Raw genomic sequence first — 18,414 nt, forward strand, 5'->3', positions numbered from 1 at the left:
GCCTTTTAGGCTAAGGAGTAACATGAGCAGATTGAACTTAGAAAAATAAATATGGCAGTAGGAAGGAGGAAGGATTTGCAGCAGCAAAACCTGTTAGGAAATTATTACAGTAGTCCAGGTGAAAGATAATGAAGGCCTTATTAGAGCTGAGATGAAGAAATCAAGAGAAGGACAGAGAGGTTTTCAAAGAAATGTAAGATTTACTGACCAAATGGGTGTTGATGATATAGGAGGAGGATTCAAAAGTGAACTTTGAATGTTTGAACCCTACATTATATACCCAGGAAACAAAGGAAGAAATATAAAGGCTGGCAAAGGATTAGGTAGATGTGTCTTCTTGAAAAATGTACTTAGACAATAGCAAACTATATAGATTCTGAAATAGCATGTCATCTAGTTTTATTCACTTAGATATTCTCATTTGCTGATGAAAAGCTATTCTTCGTGGAAATAAAAGATAATCTTTTAAAAATTCAGATCCTATAGGTTTCAGGAATTTAACTAAAGATCTCTTCCCAAAATAGGGACCTGAGCAACACTGCTATCTGCACTCCTCTTAATTGCAGAGATGGATGGATACCTGTGAATGAATAGGCAGATATTTAATTCTGGATTTGGTGAAAACCTGAACATTTAGGTATATAATAAACCCTCACTAAATCAGTCTAAATGATTAGAATTAGCTTAACAAAATACCAGCCAGTATATTTCCATAGAAAATTACTTTATAGATAAAAATAATTTGTAATGAGCAAATAATTACGAAACTAGAAACTTAAAAATTACTTGAAAGTTAAATTTACCTTGTAACTATTTTAAACATTCCATCCCCTACTTTCATTTCTACAAGTTAGTATTCTTAGCAAAATTGTTTTCAAAGTAAAAGTAATTTCAGTCCAACCTCTCTTGGAAATACCACAAAATATAAGTCAGGAGAGCTTAACTCAGGTAAGAAAGCAAAATACTCGATATTTTGAGATGAATATCACCAATCATATTGCTAATGTATCAAAGATGATTCAGAAAGTTGTTTGAAAGTATATGGGGAATAAAGGAATTTTTGGTTAAATCTTTACTTAAAAATTACCTAATTTCTGCAGTTCTTGGAAACAATGTTCGCATACTCTTGCTGGTTGATTTTTCAGGTAATCTAAGCCATACTTATTTGATGAACAAGCTTGGCATACAATCTGAAAACACATGGAGATTATTTAATTTAAATAATCTTTGTATCCAAACCACCAGGTATGTTACAATTAGTAGTGCTGTCTACTTTTCAAAACCCTTTATTGACACTGAATCTCAATAACGACTCCATGGAGTTCCGGCATGTAATGAATTCACACACAATACCACCCCTGAAGATGTAGAAGCCATAGATTATTACTGAGTACTTACAACATAAAATAATACACTAAAGAATTAGTGTGTGCAAAATGTTTGAATTGCGCCTGGCGTTCAGTAAGTCCTGTGTTAGCTGTACTGTCATCATTATCATTGTGGTCACTGTCATCATCACTGCTATAACGACGACCACTTCTATGTCTAGCCATGTACTAAATGCTCTCTAAGACCTCATTTAATCTTTATAGTAATTCTCTGATGTCACTGTTACTATGCTCATTTTACTAATGAGGTCATGAACACTTATAAATACCACTAGTGATAGCTTCAACACTGAAAGTGCCCCTATTAAATACAGCAGGTCCTTGAATGACATCATTTTGTTATAACGTTGATGAGATGTCACTGGAACTTAACTCTGGGTTGTATCAATCAGCCTGTGGTAAAACTGGTTTCATTATATGTTGTTTCCCTTAAAGTTGCAGAACCTATCGATGTTAAGTGAGGACTTCTGTACTTGGTATCTCGATAAATGTAGTGTAGATAATTATCTGTAAATGTGAGTCTATTAATTGTGAATTTGTTAGCTTTTTTTTATTTTAATGAAAATTGTCTATTATTGACATACTAAAGTAACCCTAAGGTAGGAGGGGGTAACTTCCCCAACAAGAGTGTTCCATGCCTAAAAATTTAGAGAAACTGCCATTCATGATTCAGTAGCCTTTCCCGCCTTCAGTGGTTTACAAGGGGAAATATGCTTCCTCACTATGTACAGTCCAGAGCTATTAAAAATTGCAATGCAGACAGGCGTTATCCTCTCCAACCTTTCCACAGGCCCGGCAGTGGTGTCGTCTCCAGGTCAGAGTAAATTCACTTGTGCAGATCATACACATTGTGGCTCTGGTATCAGGAATCCAGATAGGAGCCTTTGATCCAAGGGGACTGACTTCCTCTTTAATTTCTGAGTCTGCCTGTGGAAGAATGACTTCTGATTATCTCCATGCACAGTGACTGCTATAGAATCAAGCCTTTTTATTAAGCGGTGACGGCTCACAATACTGATAGTATTGTTAAGGATATGGAATGAAATATGGGCTATTATATTTTTCATGTTCTCAGGATATTAAGATGCTACATTCAAACAATCCTCTAATGCAAAATTAACTTAACAGACCTGCAAGGAGACATTAACAGGATAAATATTTAGCTCTGAAATTACACATACCCTCCGATCCTTCTGTGAAACACACATTGCTTTTCTAAACCCCTGGGAAAAGTTTCTTTAAGGAAAAAAGTGAAATAGATTGGAAAAAAAAAATAAGAAGGGAAAAGACAATACCTCGTCAAGACTCCGACTAGGACAGAATGTGATTCTTTTCTTGGCATACTCTTCTATTGACCTGGAAATCGCTTCTAGCCATTCATCCCTTTCTGTGGCGGAACTGTTGGGGGCAAAAGAAGTTTCCATCAACCAGATGTCAGCTCTTATTCTTTGCCTTTTTCTTTCTTCTTTTCCTTCTCCCATGGCAACAGATTTCACTCCCCTCCAACAATGCTGCTCAGAGGCAGCAACTCTGAGGTTTATGTGCACAAATAATCAGAGCAGGCATTAGGGAACATATGGCATTTTAGCAAATACAATGCTCTTTTCCTTTCCAAAAGTACTGCTTTACACTGAATGGCTTTTGAAGTCTCCTAACTTTGGAAGTATTTTTGTTTGGGTTTAAGGGTTTATTCACACAATTAATACTTATGATTATATAACCAAGGTGTTTCCTGAGATACAATCCTAGAATTTAAAATATTCCAAGGAATCAAGTTTCAAAACCAAATTTATAGCACGGAATACTAAATATTTTTAGGTTACTAACTACTACTAAAGTTTCCTAGAAAGGGCAGTGGGTTAAGAAAACATTTTTGGTATCATAAACAGATGTTTAAAGAGTAGTTGTTAGGGTGCCTCTACCTAAAAAGCTCATCACAATTCCTGTCCTACCCTCAATTCACCAGGAGCTATGACTCAAATCTAGATGAAAACGGGCTAAATAGGACGAAAGCCATTTCAGAAAAAGGGATTCTTGTTTTGCTTTTGTACAACCACAGCTCCTCCCAAAAAACTTCTGTAGTAACTCCAGATTATCACTGGTATCAGCATAGTCAAGAGGGAGTGGCACATGTTAGTGCGTGTGTGTGCACATGCGTGCACCCACGCAAATGTGTAGAGACACACAGAGATGTGAGTCATTTAAAACTCTATCATAATAAAATAAAATCCATCATAATAATGGAAATGTGATTATGTAAGAAAATGTGTATTTTTCTTGGAGAAGCATACCGAAGTATGAAGGAGTGAAATGACCTGATATCTGTAATTTGTTTTGAAATACTTTAGAAAACAGAAAAATATGTAACAGAATATTCTTGGTAATTTTTGAGTTTGTGTGACTTAATATACAGTTTGATTATATATTATTCACTCTAATTTTAAGTATATTTGAACTTCTACTCCAAAATGTTTTATTAATAAAAGTTTATATAAAAAAGTAAATAGAAGAAAATCATGTTTCGCACTGAATTAAGACACTGAGAGCATGGGTATGAGTTTGGTTTTGGAACTCTTAAATGACATTTTTTAAAATAAAAAATTTTATCATAAATAATGTAATGAATAGGCCTATTTTGTTGCATTTCAATGAACTCACACAAGGCCAAGAAAATACTAAAACACCACTTGTCTTCCCCATAATAATCATTCTCACAAATGTACCTTCTTTCTAAATGACCTAAGTGTCATTTAGAATTTACACTCATATGTATATTAAAAGGTAGAAATCTAGTTTACAAATGAAAATTTTAAATGAGTATATTTCCTGAATTTGCACTATATACCAAGAACAAAATAAAAGAGAAACAGCCCCTCTCTCTCCAAACCAAATAAACCTGCCTCAGTTTACCTCCACTATTCTACCATTACTATCACAACTAGCTGACATTTATTGAAGGTACAACATGTCAGCCAACTGTGCTAAATGCTTTGCAAATGTCATCATATCTCATCTTCAGAGCTACTCCCTGGAATATATATTGAATCTTATACACACTCTTATTCCAACATCACCACCCACCATCACCACTTATAGATATGGAAACTGAAGATTCGAAACATTAGACAATTTGTTTTTGATAACAGACTATACTAAATAATGAGTTGGTATCAGACCCAAGTGTGGCTAATGGTTGAACCTTTCACCACCATGTCATCTCTGGCCTCTGTTCATGTTCTCTGAACAACTACACTATAAGAACACATGATGAGGCTTCCAAGTAAACACTCATAAAATATTACTGTCCCTCCCTCCCTCACTGCCTCCCCTAGTTTTCACTGGAAGAGGTAACAGAACGCTGAGAGGCAGATGGCTAATTTGAGAACCGCTGTCTGATTTTTCTGGAGCCCTGAGAGATGTGGAATGTGATTCAACTGTGCAAATAATGTCACATATGCTGTTCTTTCATTTAATCATTCCTGGCGCTCTCTTGTGTGGGGTTCTGCCAAAACAATGTTTACCAGCTCTCGATAACACATTTCTCACAGGCCACACACGCTTGCCCGCAGCATCAAGTGGAGACATTCTAGCTCTCCTTTTGTAACATGGTTAGTAGAAGAATCAGTATCTCCCTCAGATCAAAACACAGTTAAATCAAGTATTCTTTTCCTTATGGAATGTGCACATTAACAAAAAGAAAATTTGAATTCAATAAGCACCATTTTCCCATTGGTTGAAATGAATTTCTAAGAGGAAAAACTCTCTAATAGAAGGGATTTCTGGTGTGTTAGACTTTGTCACACCATTTACTACTTGTGTCAACTGTACATGCTACTCTGAGGTTCACAGACCATGTTGCTTCAATTCGATTTATTTGGGTAACATTTACTAGGAGCTCACTAAGGGCCAGGCACTAAGCAGTGAACTGAGCACACACCTCACTTGTAAAGGCATACATCTACATAGAAACAAGAAATCATCATGTGTATAATAAATGTAAGGTAGATAAATAACACAAAAGTAGTAAATTACTTTCCTGTAGGTAGTGGGGAAGGCTTGGCAGTGGTGATGACTAAGTTAGGATTAGAAGAATTATAGGAGTTTGACAGAGAACTCTTTTAGTCTCTTTTTGCACCCTCATTCAGTCTCCTAGCTTTGGTTATCACCCCTAAGCTGATGACTCCTAAACATATGCCTCTAGTCCAGGCTTCCTTCTGTCATTCAGATCCTTACATAAAATACCTCCTTGATGGCTCCATTTTGATCAGAAACTAAAGTCTCCTCCAAAGATGCTCCTTTCCCAGAGTTCCCTATCACAGGAAATGGCACCACTACCCAATGCACTGTACAAGCTGGAGACTCACTCTCCAAGCCTTTCACATCCCCTATGTCCAATTAGCCATCTCCTTTAGTTCCCCTCCCAAACCATTCTCCACACAGCAACCAGATACCCTTTTAAAAAGGCCAGTCTGATCATATCATTCCCCTGTATAAACCTTTCAGTGGTTTCCTGTGGCTCTTAAGCTAAAGACAAAGTCTACAAGATGGTTCTGCAAAGTCTGTATCCTTGTCCTTCCAGGCTTATCCTGGGTCACTTTCCCGTTCATTCTCTGTGTTCACGCAACACCAGTCTTTCAGTTCTTTGACTCTGCCATGCCCCTTTCCACCTCAGGACCTTGGTAGACATAATTCCCCATGACCATGAGCCTCTTTCCCCTTTGCCTACCTATCCAACTCCTATTTATCCTTCGTAACTCAACAGACAAAGCAGGTCTTTAGGCAAGTGCCCTTTCCCTACCAAATCTAGTTCAAGGTCCTTCATTTTACAGCCTCACAGCACCTGGTAGTTTTCCTACAACTACTTCATCACAATAGTAATTGTGTTAATATTTGCTAAGTATGTGTCTTCCATAATAAACTGAAAGCTCAGGGAAGGAAGGACCCTTTTAATTCTCTACTGTATCCCAATGCCTGACTCTTAAGTTTGTGTTACAACGAATTCCAAGCGGAGGTAGCTGCTTGTGCAAGGCAGAAGAATGTGAAGTAGACTGCATGCATGGAGAATCATAAGCAGATCCATGCTAATGGAACATGCCATGCTTTCATAGGGGTGAGAACAGGGAGAGGGAATGGAGATCAGGACAATAAGGCAGAGGAGAACCAGATCACAAGAGGCCTTCTTATCCTTCTTACATATCATACAGTTCCTGCCTCACTGTAGTTGGGAGAATTCAGGGGAGCATGGCACACCAGTGGCATTCAATATGTGTGATTCCCTTTCCCACATGCTGCCTTAATGCTTCCTTGAAAATTTGCTTTTTATTTATCAAGAACTTTCCTGTTTTATCATTTCTCCTGCATATACCACATTCAATCCATCAACAATTTTACTGGCCCTACCTGATTCTGACCACTTCTTCCCTCTCTAATCCAAGACACTACTGTCTATGGTCTCCTACCTAATCTCCTAACTTCTACTGTAGTCTCTGGTGGTCTATCTTCTACAAAGCAGTCAGTGTGCTCTTTTAACAATATAAATTAGACCATATCAATTCTTAGCTTAAAACTCTTGGGGCTTCCCATTACACTTAAAAATTCAATGACCTTACTGAAGGAGGCCAATCTAGAAAAATATGGAAAACCAAATATTTACCTGATAGGCAACCAAAGAAAGAAAGATGTACCATTGTTTGCTGAATTATTTAATTTTCAATAAAATAGAATTTTGTTTTTACTAAGCGAATTTTTAGTTAGAAAACTTAAATACAATTGAAAACCTGACTTTCCTATAGGCGTTTCCTCTCCAGATCTTGGAAAAATAACTTTCTTGACTTTAAGAATCAAGTTTAAATACTTGCCAGAAGCCTGACATTCTTTGCCCTTTTATTCAAACAGAAAGAAAGAAAAGAAAAAAGAAAGGAAGAAAGGAAGAAAGAAAAAGAGAGAGAGAGAGAGAGAGAGAAGGAAGGAAGGAAGGAAGGAAGGAAGGAAGGAAGGAAGGAAGGAAGGAAGGAAGGAAGGAAGGAAGGAAGAAAGGAAGGAATGAGAAAGACAGACAGAGAGAGGAAAGGGAGGTAGGTAGGGAGGGAGGGAGAGAGGGAGGGAGGGAGGAAGGGAGGAGTAGGAAGAAAAAGAAAGAAGAAAAAGAAAGGACAACGGTCACAGCTCTGGCTTGGAGCAAGGAAGCATTTGACAACCATGAAAACAGGTATTTGCCTTCTCCTGTATCTGAGCTCTGGTGTCAGGCAGCTGTGGCCATTCCATTTCAGAAGAGTGACATGACCCAGGGAGCTAGCTGCTCTTGTGGTCCTCTGATTTTGGAAAGTCAGATATTTGGTCTGAGTCTTTAACATCCATGGACACAGGCGATATTATCATGATTAAAATCATAAATTTAGAGTCAGATGCACCCAGGGTCAAATTTTAGCTCCATTGCTTACTAGTTATGTAACCCTGGACTTATTTTTTAAAGTCTCTGAGCCTCCAGTTTTCTTATATGGGAGGTCAAGACAATACCTACCCCACTAGTTATCATAAAAATTAAAAGAGAACATAAATATTAAATGTTTAGCACCATGCCTGGTGCAGAAAAATAAATGGTTCCAGTTACGATTCGAGCTGCTCCTAAGGTCCTCGTTGATTTTAGTGCTTTGGACACAGCTGGAAGCAGGCTGCTTGAGTCTAAATCCTGGCCCTGCTGCTTAATAGCCGGGTGGCTTTGCTCACCATAAAATGGGTGTAATAGCGATCGCTTACCTTGAAAGGTTCTTGTGAGGATTTAATGAATACGCACAGAGAGCTTAGGATAGTGTCTGGCACAAAGTCAGTGCTATAAAAGTATCTGCTATTTTTATTACATCAAAAGTTAGGTCTGAGAGATGTCTAGACTCTACCCCAGATCCGGCAGGGGAGTATGCTATGGCTGTTGGTGTCTCTCCCTTCACTAATCAAATCCTGACAAACATCCATGTCTACCACTCGGCCAGTAACTCAATAATGTATGTTTATGACTCATACGGGTTCAGGTTTTTTTACAATTTTATTTACATATGGTAACATAGTTTGATTTACACAGCAGTCACTGCAGGTTCTAGTTTGTGGCAATGGGTATTATAAATAACAACAGATTTAAAAGCAAAAAATCTCTGTTTGTCTTTGACTTTGCCAGCTATGTCTCCTTAAGACAGCAACTTAATTTTTCTGTAACTTAAGTCATCCTCATTTTTAATGTTAAATTTGTTATATTCTTTCAGTGTTATGTGAAAACTTCCTAGTAAATGATAAAGCAAAATGATAAGTGCCTATGTTTCTAAAAACATTATGTGTTGTAAAGAGATTTGAAATATTCAGTTTTAACAAAATGATCAGCAAAACATTTTCAGCAAAATTATTCTATTTGGAGAAATGTTTTTATTTTTGTGCTTCTAGTACACAATTGTATCAAACCTTAGACATTTTACCTACGTGGTAAATCAAGAGAAAACTGTGTGGTATCCAGAAAGAAAAGAAGGGAAAAAGGTAAGTCTAGTAGTTAACCTAAATGTAAAAAAAAACACTGGAAATGTTTGACCCTATAAAATTGGCAAGTGCTCATCTATACATGTATCTTTTAATTTACCTGGCTGAGAGAATGAAGGAACGTTCTACACTCTCAATCTTTAGTTCATTCTGATATGCTTCTTGGGTGGGTTTTTTGACCTGAAAGAAAGCAAAACAATGTGAGCAATCTCATCTTATTGGAGATTTTGTCTCTGAAACATCGCTAAAGTTGCCCAATGTCCTGGCTGCTGACATTCACCACCGACCTTCGTTCCTAGCTTTATCTAGCAGGATTTTCTTTCCTCTACTATCTGCTCCAATTGAATTTAAACACCTACCTATACAGGCCCAACTTTCCCACCTTCGGGCCTCTCCTCACATATCTGCACACCCATGTCTGACCTATCCTTGGCTCTTTCTCTAAAAAGCCTTCCTTGGTTCTCCCTCTTTCTAACTGCCATTCATCCCTCCACCATGTCCTACCAAAAGTTGTTCTTTATTTTCTGAACTCCCAACCAAAAATTTTAACTGTGCCTTTACAGTAATACTTCTTACTATTTTATAAGTACTTATGTGTAGTGTACATCTTCCCAACTAGCTGCTAGGCTCCAGGGGAGACTGGTGTAGGGGCAGAGACCAAAAGAATCATGTTTCCATTCATCTTTATATTTTTCGCCAAACCTAGTGCCTTGTTTTGTTTATAGTCATTCTCAATAAATATCTTATGAATAAATTAATGCATGAGTGAACAAATGACTATATGAGTGAATAAATGAACACATGAACAGTAAGTAATACACGGAGAAAGTTAAAGATGTAAGAAAGATGATTATCTTGTGGCTTTTTCTCTAAATATATTTAGGTTAAAAAAAAATCTAAAATATACACAGACCTTCATTCCAGCCAATGAGAGCATGTTGTTCAGTTTATACATCCCGGACTGCACTGGTGTTGTGTACAACAGGGCATCATTAAACTGAAAGTGGAAACATTTCATGGGATGAAGTAAAGGAACGAATTTCAGCTACAGAGTTTTTGATAAGACACAGGAATAAAGGAAAATATTACCTCCTTATTAAAAGCTCTCTGAATAAAATACTTATGTTCTGCTTGCAGATACTAAAACCACCCAGAATGTTTTATTAGAATAGGATTAAAAAGGCAATTTCTAAAAAAAAAAAAAGTGCTTTCTTTCCAAGTTCTGTAGACAGAGTTGATGTTTCTGAATTCTAAATCCCACTAAAGTCTTACGATCTGCCTAAATAAATAATTGATTGAATTAATTCTTCCAAGTTAGAAATAAACGAAATCCAAAAAGGAAGTAATTTTCCAGTTACGCTTCATAAAAGACTTTGTTTTCTATACTTGAAATGCACAAAAGCAATACAGCCAGTCAAAGATCTCACTAAAACAGCTATTTGAATGTGCTAGTGTACAAATGTCTCCTTTCATTAACAACTATCCTTGCCTTGGGCTCATCAGAACCAACAGGACCACTTACCAGGAAAAACACTCGAGGCTGCATGACTTTCCGGGAAAGCTTCATCAGAGTCCCTTCTTTGAGAAAAACCTGATTCATCCAAACACACACCCATTTAGTCCTACCATCATAACGCAACTACCATATACATATAATTTCCTTCTCAACTTTTTCCCCAGAATTTTCTTTTTTGTATGGGGGCTAGGCAGGCATAGTTTCCACGTGACTTTTTACAGGCATGGTTTCTTTTCGATCCCTATAAGTCATTTAGGAACTGGACAAGGCTACAGAGTTTCATAAATCCAATAGTGGCCCCAGGGGTACTATGTGGTCTGAAATGTAATTGCCTGAGCGTGTACTTGATCCTGAGGCATTGCCAACATTCTGATGATTGCATTTTGTAATTTTCCTGAATTCATTCCCTAGGCTACTTTTGTGCTTTATGAGGAGTATCAAAATACTAATTTTCTCCCTTTCCTCATAATCCTCTCTTACATTAAAGACTTTAAATGAAATTGTCTTTAAAGCTGTGTGAGGTCAGCTAGTATTACACAATAAAATGATCCTATTTAATCAGATACTCTGTGGGGTCCCTTGCCGTTCTCCAAATTGAGCTAGACTTCTTGTCACATTAACTTAAGTCATGAATGTTTTGAACGAAAAGAATGAACTTACTTGATCCAGACAGAGCCAATGAAGAGTAACAATAACGAATAACCTATTTTCACAACTGAAATGAAAAACGGCTACAAACTGTGCCTAACTGCATTATATTAAATTTGCAAAAGGTAGTCTAAAACACTTACCCGTCCAGGTTGCACTATTTCATGGTGTCCATTTAAGCTGTACTGAATTTGCATAAGTTTCTGAAAATTGTCCTACAGAAAGAGAATGCAGAGCATATGAAAGCCTGTATTCCCAGGTTCCGTAGTACACCAGCGATTAAAATCAGATACTTACTCCTTGCTTCATGGTGTCATTGGCATGGTTGGCTACCTCTATAACAACAGCAAGGGCATCTAAAATTTGTAGGAACAGAAGGGGCATATGGTCATAATCAATGAATTGTAATATGAAGCAATTCCAGGAGACAGGAATACTACTTCACAACAACCAACCACTGGAGGAGCTAAGTTAACTGTGAGTAGGCAGAATTTCGAATGATGAGGTTCAATAAGAGCAAAACCAAAGAAGAATAGGCCAAAACAGTACATAAGAAAAAAAAAAAATGAGCCAAAGAAAGACTCTAAAGAGACATTATAGAACATGTGTATCAATAATATGAATGTCAGGGTTGCTTCGTGTTGAGATTAGATTATCCTGTTGAAGTTCACAAGGATAAGGATAGGATTTCACCTGGAAGCTGAAATGTGCCCAGGGACGGACCATTCATTCCAGGATAAACTGCCTTGGGAGAAAGAATCCTGGGAGAGGAAATCAGATCTACAAGAAGCAACTATGTAAGAGGGTCAGGGCTCAGCTGCCTTCTCTTAGTCTGATCTTAAAAGGAAAGAAAGCCACATATGAGCATAGTAGACCTTAGGAAATTACATGCATTATTTTGTAAGCTGGGTTATTTCACTTCATCTGTATTTTAGTCTTTTTAATAACCTCTTGCCTTTAGCAAAGTGTTTTTGAATGCTCCAGTCATATCATCCTTGTAAGTAGCCATTTAGAAAAAAGAAAGAAAGTCTGTACTTTGTCTCCTTTTGGGCTATAGTTATTCTCAATTCAAAACAATAGTGCTCCCCAAGGGACACTTGGATATGTGTTAATTTTTGGTTGTCATGTGACTGGGAAGGTCATATGACTGGCCTTTAGTGGTTAGGAACCAGGGTTGCTAAATATCCTGCAATACTAATTAGAAACTCACATGAGGAAGGTTATCCCATACAATATGACAGTAGCATTCCCAAAGAGAAAAACTGGTAGAGTATTAAAGAGGGAACATGCCCTCCTGAGGCTGGTGTGGCAGTGACAGCAATCATCAACAAAAGGTCGATTTTTGGAAAGGGGTTGAGGATTTTTAGTCCAGCTACTAAAACCTACCAAGAGATGCTCTACCAAGCAAAACATGCTATTTCTGGTACCAACTCTGGAAATTCCTACATTCTTTAAATACAAATGTATTATTATCACCACTATTAAAGGAAAATAGTGACTCCTTATGGAGACCCCAATCTTACATCATAATTTAGTGCACCTGGCACTCATCATGGCAAATAGTCAAGAGGTGGGCCTATTCCTTGCTTTCTGGCCTGCTAAAATTCCAAGTGGGCAGCAAGAAAAGCTTTAGGATTTAGGGGTGGAGGGTGGTAGAGCTAATGCCCATTATTAAACAGTCCCAGAATGTGCTATTTTAGACATCATCCCTGAATTTTAGTCGTCATTTCATGGACTCATGATTTTAAAGCTTGAAAGGACCATGCAGATCAACTGGTTCGATCCCTCCTTTCAAGGCAATGGACATCTACAGAAGGTGAATCTACCTACCACCAGCAAGGGCGACTGAGCACCGGAGGATGAAGCTCCCTGAACCCAGACCATGCTGGGTGCACTCTCTCAGGAGGCTGGCTCCCACGGCTGGCTGACCATGGGCTTCTCTAGTCCCTATAATGCATCTGTTTCCAGCACCACTGTACCACTTTATCTAGTCCTAGCCTAATCTGCCCAAAATGCAGTTATTTAAGAAAAGGCCAATGAACAAAACAGAGTTTTGCATATGGTTTTCATTATATTTATACTTTCTAGGCCCAAATAAATGTAATATAAAAACTCCTGCAATATATGAGATCAAAAAAGTTATGTACCTTGAGTGTCTCTATAATCTCCAGAGTCTTCTAAAAGATTTTTCAAATAATCTAGAAAAGGGAGAAAAAATGATAGTATTTAGCATAACAAAGTGGTAAGGAAAAAAACACTTGTCTTTCTTATTTAATACTTTAGGCATTCTTGTTGGTTAATACACATGGTAGTTCAATTTGTGCTAACTTTCTAAAAATGTGAAAAAATAAAACCTTGAGATCAATCTGAAATAAGGGCATAGAATCTGAGCTGGAAAGAGCCTTTAGAGGTCACGTTGGTCATTTTAGAATGAGGAGTCAGGTTACTGAGTACAGGGTCTCACTGAGTCATACAATATATTTGTGGCAGGGCTAGGACTAGACTTGAACACACATGAAATTCCTTAATCTCAAGATCAGATGCACGTCTAGTACAAAATTCCAAGCATTAACAGATTGAATGTCTGAGGAACTCTTAGATTTACCAATGCCCAGAACACCAGAGGAACAAAACAGTAGACTAGTGATTCTCAAATGGGGGCCAATTTGCCCCCTAGGGGTCGTTTGGAAATATCTGAAGATATTTCTGATTGTCACGAATTGGCGGAGTGGGGGCTACTGGCATCTAGTTGTTAGAGGTCAGGGATGCTGCTAAGCATCCTCCAAATGCACAGGACAGCCCTACAGCAAGGAATTATCTGACCCGAAATGTCAATAAGGCTGCAGTTGAAAAACATTATCTAGATGAAGACTGTAAATGAGCAATGTGGTATATAGTGGTTCTCATAACATGGAAAAGAATTAAGGCAATAGGTTATGCTTAATGAATCTTTAACATCAAGGAATCAAAGGATTTCAAGGTAATACTATCTTTTCAGTTGAGAAATGTTGGAAAACTTCCCATTACCTAACAAATTAAAACAAATGCTGTTTTCTTGAATTTAAAGTCCCCCACTACATGGTCCCTATTGACTTTCTGATTTTCTCTTGCTACTGCCTAACACAAGCCCTTTGTTCTTACCAAAGTTTGACTCTGCACAATTCCTTAAACACTTTCCATGTGTTCTCTGGCTCCGTACTTTGTCTCTAATGTTCCCTTTTAATGAATCCTTTCTCTGTTTCTCCATATAAAAATTCTCATATTCTTCAAGGCTCATCTCAAATTCCTCTCCTACCAAACTTTGAATTTGAAAGAAATAGTCTCTCCCTTTGAATAACACATTACACGACAGTTACTCACTTTATACCTTCTATCAATTTCTTTTTCATTTGACACAAATGTCTTTGTGGGCAGAACCCACATCTGATTCATCTTTCTATCTCTCATAGTACTTAGCCAGGGCCTGTGCATACAAGGGACAAGAAATACTTAGAATAATAAAACAATTTTTAAGACAGGATTGTGTCTTAGTTTAGATAAAAATAAAGGCTGAAGCCAATCCTTATGCCAGTGGGAGTTGAGAAAATGAAAGAAAAAAGGCATATTAAGAGACTGAATGCATTTTTATCAGACTAAATCTCCATACAGCAATATTATAAAGTATATAATTTCATCCCATAGATTTATGAAGTCATGCTGAAAGGCACAAAGGGAAACTTGGATGTTAGTGCCAGCTGTTCAAACTTAACAGATGACACAAACATACACACCTAAGTGCTAAAACTACATCTCTGAGAGAGTGATCCAAGAACTTGTGTTGCGTCTAGACAAGCACATTATAAATATCCAGCATTGGCAGGAAGCCATGGTGAGATACTGTATATGACGACATTAAGCATCCATGGACTGCGGCATATGTTCTATCTTGCCAGAGATCGTCACTAGCAATTTAGATCTCAAAGTAATCCAAAAATAGAAGTTACGGAGTATGTTTCCAATCAAAGAGATAAGAAAACCACAAAAATTAACAAAATACATTGATTATACATTACATTTAGCTTTACCTGGAGATGAAAAATTAACCTAGTCTCACTCTAACCCCACTCTGAATGCATTCCATATACCAACCATGTTTGTTAAGTCCAAATATTTAACTTTTCCGTAAGAGTGACACAGGGGAAAAAAAACTCTTCTTAGGTGTTCTCAATGTCTAGGCTACCTCATTAATCAAAAGTGATGTTTTGTAAAGACTCTAGGTAGATGAACAGTGTAGAAAACAGATTTATCTAAGTATCATATCACCTAAGTATCATGGCAAGTTCCCATTGTGTCAATACTTGTTCTTTAATATGGAAATCTACCCATGCAAACCGAGACATTTCTCTAAACCAAGAGAGTTCACTGGAAGATGCCTGTATTAGGAAATCTTGACCTCAGAATCTCTGTGCCGAGCCCGATAACCTGGAATTACATTTCCTTTCCTTGTACTTAAGCTTAGCTGTTGCCTGCCAGCCTGCACTCTCAGGAGCAGAGTGGATGGAAAAACACAAATTGGCTGAGCAGAAAGCCTACCAATAAGACACTGCAAAATCATGCTATTAATCAAGGAGGTAATGGAGTTATTTTCCTTGCCAATAAAAAACAAAACAAAACAAAAAAAACCCTTAAAATTCAACTTTCAAAACTCGACTTTCCAACATATCCATCCATTCATCCATATTTTCAGGACATCTTATAGTACACCCTTTTGAGAACTTTCAGCTTTTCAAAGGAGACAAGATCATGATGCCTTAAGAATTACTCAGCGCCTTAACTGCAGAATGAGAAGAACATGATTAACCAGCCCTTGAGTCAGAGGGGAGGAGCACTGAAATCATCGGCTGCCCCAGTGACGGTTATAACTCAGGTGAAACCCAGGAAAGGGTTGTATTGGTCACAGGGAATTATTTACTATGTACTAGCTAGGATCTCGTATCCTATAAGAGATTCATTTAAAAAAAAAAAAAAAAAGAGGACGAGAGCAGAGTATTCAATTTGCCATGTTAGACTTGTAGTATTTTACGACTTTCCTGCTTCTGCCAAACCAAACTAAGCATTTTTCAAAATTTCACTAATAAAAATGGCTTAAATGCTACTGAATTTATTTCTATCAAAGGAAAACAGATTGGTGCAGCACGTATGGGCACCACAAAAATGTACTTTCTGGCCACCAGGTGGCATCATTGATTAATAAAAGTTAATTAACCCCCATAATCACCATGGGCAGCCTCCAGAGACATGCAAGTTTACTTTGTTCTCACACATGAGGCCCAGAGTGAAAGAATGCAGACCCAACAAATACTGTATCTAAGTTTTCTATATATGAGATCCTACTAAGCCTACTGGAACCCCTCATTACACAATCGACAAATAATTAAAGCAGAAAACTGTTCAGAAGTACAGTTAACCTTTACTCAAAATGAGTCATCTGTGGGAATCTGGGACTTTTTGACTCAAAAACACCCAGTCAAATTCCTTGACTGTGTGCTGAGAAATAGTGATGGTAGAGAGCAGAGGAAATGAGCATATAGGACAGGTAATGTCCCAAAGTCAAGTATTTTGAATTTGAGGACATCTAGCTTTGTATCCAGATTTCTTTTTTCCTCCCTAAATATGTAATGATATCTATCAGGCATCACATACAGAATTATGGGATCCATAAGCCTGTTTACCAGTTTTAAATAAAAAAAAAACAACCTAAAATTATCCTGATTGTTGATACAAAGTACTCATTATTTTAAATACCAAAAATAAGACCAAATGTCAAGCTGCAAGACATACTGCTGCCATCTTCAAGGCAGCTTGGTGATGTGATCAAGAACCATTGTTGAGAGTGAGATGAGTCTTACTCTCTTACTCTACCTATGTCTAGCAGAGGCATGTGACTTTGACCATGTATTTCTGTGTATCGGTAATCTCATACATAAAATAAGTAGGCTGGACCAGACTGAAAAATGAATGATTCTCATTTAAAGTAGCATGAAGCACATTTTTTAAAAAAATTCTAAGATGCAATATAGGAAATTTTGAAGATTAAATAACGGAGAAAACTTAAACCATGAACACCTCTTTAAAAGAACATAAAGTATATCCTCTGTCTTGTAAATGCTTGATTTTACTTAATTTTAATAATTTAAGATTTTATAGCCTATTTAGAGCATTCTAGCCCATACATTTCTTTTTTCCATAGGAGCAGCTGAATAACATCCCATCATAGGGATACATCATAGGGTACTTAGGTACTCTACTATTAGACTCCGAATTCTTTTTTAAATCATCTTGTTTGGGCTGCCTTAAGTAGACGGCCATACATTCTAATTTGCTGGTAATGATTCTGTTGTACACCTGTTATCCAGGCATAACTATAAATAGTGTTTCCTGCACCCTTGAAAGGTAACAGATTTGAATAATAAATTGTGTGATCATTTTTATGACAAGTAACATTGATCTGCTATCTTGATGTATCTGTCTTTTTCAGTACTTTAGATTATTTCCTTGGGATCGATAGAAAAGTTTTTTTTTTTTTAAGTACTTGATATATATTATGAGAAATCTTTCCTAAAGGGATATACGAATTTAAAGGAATGATATAAATATATAAAAATACTAGTTTTAGTAAATGATTGCCAATTTTGTGCATTGCAGTTTTTTACTGCTAAGTAGTAGGCTGAACTGATAACTTGTTTTAATTTTTGATCCAGAGGATATTAGACATGCTACTGTGTATTTATTATGTATACTTTTACTGAGTGATTTTATTTTTGTTCAAATTTTTAGTCCAGATAGATACCTATGAGTTTTAGCACTCTTAGTGAAATAATTTTTTCATATTTATTACAAATATATTTTCTGATGTACTGTTTATCCTTTCATTTTAATGACATTTGAGATCTTTATAATGCTTTCATTAATTAGAATAGTTGAAAGGTGTCAATATTTTCCTTTATAATTTCTTTATTTTCTGGGCTTAGAAAATCATGTCTGCTCCTCTTGCTATTCTCAGAGATTTAACAAATAACTATATTTATTTTTTTCCTGGTTTTCCTATAGTTTAACACTTTATATTTAGGTTTTTTAATAATAAAGCCATTTTTTTAGAGCAATTTTACATTCACAGCAAAACTCAGGGGAAGGTACAGAGATTTTTCATGTATCTCCTGCTTCCACACATGCACAGCCTCCCCCATTATCAACATTCCTTACTAACCTACATTGACACATCATTATCATCCAAAGTCCATGATTACATTAGAGTTTACTCTTGGCGTTGTACATTCTATGGGTTTGGACAAATATATAAAGACA

The 18,414-nt window shown here is 36.9% G+C and overlaps 1 protein-coding gene across 1 annotated transcript in view; it reads right to left on the reverse strand.

Annotated features, from left to right (window-relative positions):
* Positions 1-18,414, reverse strand: part of FGD6 (FYVE, RhoGEF and PH domain containing 6) — a 95,925-nt gene that overhangs the window by 8,809 nt on the left and 68,702 nt on the right. Inside the window, exons 9-17 of the mRNA XM_016162752.2 lie at positions 13,218-13,268; positions 11,368-11,426; positions 11,214-11,285; positions 10,429-10,497; positions 9,820-9,903; positions 9,007-9,086; positions 2,684-2,786; positions 2,169-2,315; positions 1,088-1,190 (exon numbers count right to left, since the gene is read on the reverse strand). Of these exons, the coding sequence (XP_016018238.2) occupies positions 1,088-1,190; positions 2,169-2,315; positions 2,684-2,786; positions 9,007-9,086; positions 9,820-9,903; positions 10,429-10,497; positions 11,214-11,285; positions 11,368-11,426; positions 13,218-13,268 (768 nt within the window). The remainder of the gene's footprint in view (positions 1-1,087; positions 1,191-2,168; positions 2,316-2,683; positions 2,787-9,006; positions 9,087-9,819; positions 9,904-10,428; positions 10,498-11,213; positions 11,286-11,367; positions 11,427-13,217; positions 13,269-18,414) is intronic.

The sequence above is a fragment of the Rousettus aegyptiacus genome, unplaced genomic scaffold, assembly GCF_014176215.1.
Source record: "Rousettus aegyptiacus isolate mRouAeg1 unplaced genomic scaffold, mRouAeg1.p scaffold_m13_p_2, whole genome shotgun sequence".
NCBI lineage: Eukaryota > Metazoa > Chordata > Mammalia > Chiroptera > Pteropodidae > Rousettus > Rousettus aegyptiacus.